This window comes from Chaetura pelagica, unplaced genomic scaffold (assembly GCF_000747805.2).
Source record: "Chaetura pelagica isolate M959 unplaced genomic scaffold, ChaPel_1.0 scaffold470, whole genome shotgun sequence".
NCBI lineage: Eukaryota > Metazoa > Chordata > Aves > Apodiformes > Apodidae > Chaetura > Chaetura pelagica.
The window spans coordinates 604,386-610,737 of NW_009951911.1; the positions used below are offsets into that span (position 1 = coordinate 604,386).

The 6,352-nt window shown below is 56.2% G+C and overlaps 1 protein-coding gene across 1 annotated transcript in view; it reads right to left on the bottom strand.

Moving 5' to 3' along the window:
- Positions 1 to 6,035, bottom strand: part of LAD1 (ladinin 1) — a 13,353-nt gene extending 7,318 nt beyond the window's left edge. The window contains 4 exon segments of the mRNA XM_009994322.1: position 1; positions 4 to 47; positions 1,550 to 1,690; positions 5,998 to 6,035. The exon segment at position 1 is cut by the window's left edge and continues 439 nt beyond it. Coding sequence (XP_009992624.1) covers position 1; positions 4 to 47; positions 1,550 to 1,690; positions 5,998 to 6,035 — 224 coding nt within the window.
- Between the last annotated feature and the right edge of the window lie 317 nt (positions 6,036 to 6,352).

Here is a 6,352-nt window from a genome sequence, read left to right on the forward strand (position 1 = left end):
GCTCTTCCTTGTCTTCCGGAGACACTGGTTTCACCAGGGTTTGAGGTCTGGAGATGGAGACAAAACACAGGAAACCCTTCACACACCAGGGGCAGTGGGATGCTTGGTCTGCAGGGAGGTTAACCCAGGGGAAAAGCTCTGGGGGAGTGTAAGAACCCCAACATCCTGGAGTCATCCCTGCAGACCTGGACTTGCAGCCACACTCATCCCTGTCACCCCAACTAGGGTTGTCCAGGAGAAATCTGGATTAGAAGTTGGTTTGGGCTTTTTTCCCCTTTTTGTTTTTTGGTGGCAGAGATGAAGCGTTTCTGCAGCCTCATCCCAGGACAGCAGCATCCACCAAGACCTGTGCCCAGGAGCTGCAGGCTCAGAGCAGCATATTTGGGTCTGCAGTTTTAGGAGACATGTCTGAGGCTCTTTGGTAGATCAGGAAAAAATAACACTGACTTGAAGTTTAAGGAGCTGCTTGTAAGACAGTCTACCAGAGCCACAGTCCCAACACCTCCTGCAAAATAGTCCTTTGTCCCTCCTTCCCACAGGCAAACACAGGCACCAGATTTGGGAAGGGACAGATAGGGCGTCTGCCCAGGACCACAGAGACTTTGTCCACATGGTCTCCAGAGTTTGGGACAAGATGGGATGTGGTGCATAGACCCATCCAACCTGCCCTTCAACACTGCCAGGGATGGGGCAGCCACAGCTTCCCTGGGCAACCTGGGCCAGGCTCTCACCACCCTCACACCAAAGAGTTTTTTCCAGGTATTTGCCCTCCTCCTGAATTGCCATCACCCCCTGGCCATCCTGTGCCAGCATCAGGGAAGGGGGATGTGTCATATCCAAGTTGTTCATGTTGGCCTTGTCCAACCTCTGCTCAATCCACACACAACCCAGGCATCCTGACTCCATCCTGTCTGCAGAGAGGAGCAGCTCTGGAGCCTGGGTCTCCCGTGAACATAAGTCATCTAACTATACTGGAAATTTCTAGGATCAGGCCAGAGAGTGGGTCAGGCTGTGTAAGGGCAGCTGATTTCATGGTGTCTCCAAATTCCAGCCTCCTGCAGCAAAAGACTTTGGGAGCACCAACTGAAAAGCCCTTAGGTCACCTCCCCAGTCCAGCACAGGTCATGCAACATTTCTGCAAGGCTCTTTGGGGCAGGACAGCCAACTGGATGCTGCACACTGCTCACCTGCCCTGCTGAGGGCCTGGCTGCTCTTACCTGCTCAAGATGCCACCAAGGCATGGCCAGCACCTACCAGCACCTTGGCACCAGCCCTCACCCCAGCACACAGGCTCCCTGTGCCATGGGACACATTGAGACCCATGACTCAAGCCACCAGAGATACACCCCTCCTCTTCTTCTCCTCCTGTGAAACTCATCCTTCTGCCCCAGGGCCCACTGGACCTCAGCTCTTCCCACAGCTCAGCCCACTCTCATCCAGAGGATAATCACACCAACGGCAGCTGCTTTGGCACAGGGCTGAGAAAAACAAGGCAGCAAGCTGTAAGCTGTCAGCACCATGGGGCTGATTCTAGCAGGACCTCACGCACCTGCTGGAAGGTGGACTTGTGTCCTTCACAGGGCTGAGAGGTTCCTCATCCGTGGATGTGGATGACAGCAGGTTCCGGTGCCTTCGCCGGCGCTCTCTTTGCTGCTCCTCTTCATCCTCAAGGGTCCTCTGCCTGGCCAGGCTGTTTTAGTTGAAACATAAGGACATGGTGAGGCTGTGGCCTGCCCAGGAGCTTGCAGCCCTGAGCCAGACAAGGAAGGAGTGAGGGCCAAGGGGCTGGTGGAGGTTGGTTGCCTTCTCCAGCGGCTGCGGGGGCTGGAGAGGGACGCCAACGTGAACCAGGTGTTGCAAAGGACTCACCCCACCCAGCTGGTGCAGGTATTTCCCAACACAAACACTTGAATTTACAACTCCTCATTTCCTCTGTCAGAGGGAGCACTCATTTAAAAGGAATCCCTACATTAAGCAAACCTTCCCAGGCAAGGGTATTTAACCTGTAACTCAGCAAGACCAGGACCCTAAAGCCACCACACAGATGTCAACCACATAAGCTGGAAGGGTAACCACTAGTGGCAGAAGATTTTAGCCCCAGTGCAAGTTGTGGTGATGGAATTTGAATTTTTATTGAGCAAAAAGGCAACTGAAAGCACCTGCTGACAAGCTCTGTCTGGAGACAGGGAGGGAAGGAGCTCCTCTTACTCCCTGCTGGGACTGGGGATTGTTTCTTATCACAGATTGTACCAAAAAGACAAGGTCTGTCACCATCTTTGAGGAGTAATCTTTCAAAATTTTATTTTTCACAAGCCAAATGTATAATTTTTAAATAACACACCACACTTAGCAAGAACCTGTTTGGAAAACACCAACTTCCCCTTCCTTTCTCTGCAATAACCTGTCCCTCCCTCTCTGCTGGTGCATGAACCCTGCTGGAAAATATTTTTATTGGCTGGATGGAGCTTTTCAGCGCAGTGTTCATGTACCCACAGCCCCTGCCCTCGCTCAGCTGCCAGGGGTCCCAGGGGTCCCAGCAGCCCGACAGGCAGAGCCCTCCCTGCACAGCCCCCACCCCACCCCATCCCAGCCCCCCAGCTTCACCCAGATTTCAGGTTTGCTCTGAGCTTGCCCAGGCCCGCGGGCTCAGCGGCCGCGGAGACTCGCCGCGCGGGTTACGAGTTACTGTGTAATGAGAGCTGGGTGATAAATTAAACCACATTACCCCCCACAACCATTTCATGGCTTCTGTTCTTCCTGGTCAAGGGAGATGGTGGAGCACGGAAGGGGCAGCAGAGCAGAACGGAGAGCAAAGGGGGCACAGAGGGAGCTCAGCACCTCTCTGAGGACAGGGCAATGCCCAGGGGGTGCTGCCCTTCCCCCTCACCCCCCACTGCCTCCATCCATTGCCCCTCACACCCCAGAGCTGCTGCTTGGGGGCTCTGGGTGGTCCCCACTGCCAAGCTGGGATGGGGAGAGACAGGGCAGTGGGAAGGCTGGGACATGCCTGTGGGAGCATCCCCAGCCAGCTCCCGGCTGCTCTCACCTCCAGGGGCCTGACCAGGAGTGTCCATACCCAGTGGAGCTGCCCCGGGCAAGCAGGGTACTGGGTCCCATGTGCAGGGCATGGGGGGATTTCCCAGCATGGCAGTCACTGCATGGGTACATCCCTACCCAGCAAGGCTGGCACACACGTGGGGCACACGCACGGAGCTGCCTCTGCCAAGCGCTCCTGTCCCTCACACAGTGACAGCACTGACACTGGCTTGGACCTAAGCAAGAGCCAATTGCTTCTTGTTTCTGTGGGCACAGGCTCCTTTGAAACAAAAATGAGGTTTTCCTACCTTGAATTGGCTTGGCTCCCTCAGAGGCGGCACCTAACCTGGTGCTCCCAATGAGCAGCTCCTCGTTACCTGTCACTCAGTCACCCACCCTGTGGCTGTGGATTTGCTTTGCCAATCTTTCCCTCCTCCTTTCAAACTAGAGATGGTGGAGCACGGAAGGGGCAGCAGAGCAGAACGGAGAGCAAAGGGGGCACAGAGGGAGCTCAGCACCTCTCTGAGGACAGGGCAATGCCCAGGGGGTGCTGCCCTTCCCTTCCCCCTCACCCCCCACTGCCTCCATCCATTGCCCCTCACACCCCAGAGCTGCTGCTTGGGGGCTCTGGGTGGTCCCCACTGCCAAGCTGGGATGGGGAGAGACAGGGCAGTGGGAAGGCTGGGACATGCCTGTGGGAGCATCCCCAGCCAGCTCCCGGCTGCTCTCACCTCCAGGGGCCTGACCAGGAGTGTCCATACCCAGTGGAGCTGCCCCGGGCAAGCAGGGTACTGGGCCCCACGTGCAGGGCATGGGGGGATTTCCCAGCACGGCAGTCACTGCATGGGTACATCCCTACCCAGCAAGGCTGGCACACACGTGGGGCACACGCACGGAGCTGCCTCTGCCAAGCGCTCCTGTCCCTCACACAGTGACAGCACTGACACTGGCTTGGACCTAAGCAAGAGCCAATTGCTTCTTGTTTCTGTGGGCACAGGCTCCTTTGAAACAAAAATGAGGTTTTCCTACCTTGAATTGGCTTGGCTCCCTCAGAGGCAGCACCTAACCTGGTGCTCCCAATGAGCAGCTCCTCGTTACCTGTCACTCAGTCACCCACCCTGTGGCTGTGGATTTGCTTTGCCAATCTTTCCCTCCTCCTTTCAAACTAGGATTTCTCTTTCACCACCTCACCCTTTCTAACCCCAAAGAGATGAGTAAAAAGATGGGTGAGTCTCCCCTTGCCTTGTCCTTTCCTGCCCTGTTAATCATTAGTGCTGAGGTATCTGACATTTCTGCTCCTCCAGTGAATGGTGCCTCATCTAATGAGAGCTCAGAAACAGCCTCGTGGGTTGTGAAACAACCCTGGTGAAGGACCCCACTGGGCTTGTGTTCTGGATCAGAGGAGGTGGATCTGCATGTGTTGGGATGTCCTCTGATGGAGGCAGGGTGTGAGCTGGCACCCTCCCAGCAATGAGGTCTCTCTTCATTCCTGTTTCTGTGCTGGCCATGGTGGGTGTCTCAGAGAATCAAAGAGTAGTTTGAGTTAGAAGGGGCCTTAAGGATCATCCAGATCCATCCCCTGCATGGGCAGGGACACCTCCCACCAGCCCAGGCTGCTCCAAGCCCCATCCAACCTGCCCTTCAACACTGCCAGGGATGGGGCAGCCACAGCTTCCCTGGGCAACCTGGGCCAGGCTCTCACCACCCTCACACCAAAGAATTCCCTTCTCATGTCCAACCTCAATCTCCCTCTTCCAGTTTTAATCCATTTCTCCCTCATCCCATCCCTCCCTGCCCTTGTCCCAAGTCCCTCCCCAGCTTTCCTGGAGCCCCTTCAGGCCCTGGAAGCTGCTCTAAGGTCTCCCTGGAGCCTTCTCTTCTCCAGGCTGAACACCCCACCTCTCCCAGCCTGGCTCCAGAGCAGAGCTGCTCCAGCCCTTGGATCATCTCTGTGGTCTCCAACAGCTCCATGCCCTTTTTTGTGTTGGATACCTCAGAACTGAACCCAGAACTGCAAGGGGGTCTCACCAGAGTGGAGCAGAGGGAAAGAATTCCCTCCCTCACCCTGCTAGTAACACTGCTGGTGATACATCCCAGGATATAGTCTCATCCAAAGTAAGTTTGCTATTAAGTCTTGAAGCCAGCACATCCACTAAAACTGGGGCTTCTGCTCCACTTTGTGGGAGATCATGGCTGTGTCTGAGTCACCATCACCCCATCTGCACAGCCGAGGTCAGTGGCTCTTGCCATCGGGTCTGCTGGAGGGCAGGAGCCATCCCCACATCTCCCAGGCTTTGGGTGAGCCCCTCATCACCCCACAATGCCCAGGAGCCCCACTTGCCCCAGCTCCTGTGGGAGCCAAAATCACTTTTTTGGAAGGACCAGAGCCAGGGATTGAGGGATCATTCAGTGGCTGCTGGTGAATCAGGGCTTGCTCAGCACTGGGAGGGCAGAGGCTCAACCCCTGCAGGAGGGACCCACACCCAGGGGCTGCAGGGAGACACAGCAAGTGAAGGAGCCCCACAGCCTCTGGGGCCAGGCTGGAGCCACAGCCCAACCAAAACCACCCAGTGAAAGGCAAACCAGTAAAAAAAAAAAAAAATACAGAATGACAGACTGGTTTGGGTTGGAAGGGACCTCAAGACCACCCAGCTCCAACCCCCTTGCAGGGGCAGGAGCACCTTCCACCCCACCAGGTTGCTCCAAGCCAACCTGGGGCCAGGCTGTGTTTCCAGAGCCATTTTCCTCTACAGGGCTCAGCTTCCTCTGGCAGCAGAAACAAAACTGCCTCTGATCTTGCCCACCCACCAGAAACTCCAGCAGTGCCAGGGGTTGGTGAACAGCAACTCCCAGGGTGGCTGCCCCCTCTTCCCACCCTCCCCAGGCTCACAGAGCCCCCAGCCCACCCTCACCCCCTCCCTCCTGCTGGGAAAGGATTAAGCATTAAACCGCAGCACCTACCTGGAGAGATCAGACCAGTTCCTTCTGCTAAAAGACATTCCTAGGCCAAGGTGCTGCTGGACCCGTGGGATCTGTGCTGCCTGGAGACTCTGCTCCCTGAGGAGGGAAGAACTCCCTGCAAGGTTATTTCCCTGTGCACCTTTACCCTGCCTGCAGCCCGTTTACCACGGAGCTGCATCACATGGTTTCTTATCTACCTTGACAGAGGCAAGGCTGTAATTTGTCTACTAGCAGCGCCCTGCAAAAGATGCCCTGCCCAGGAGAGCCAGGCAGAGCCAACCACTCCTGGCTGGGCCAGGCTTGGAGTGGAGACCCGTGCTCAGCTCCCAGCTCCATCCATCCAGGTCTCCCAGGG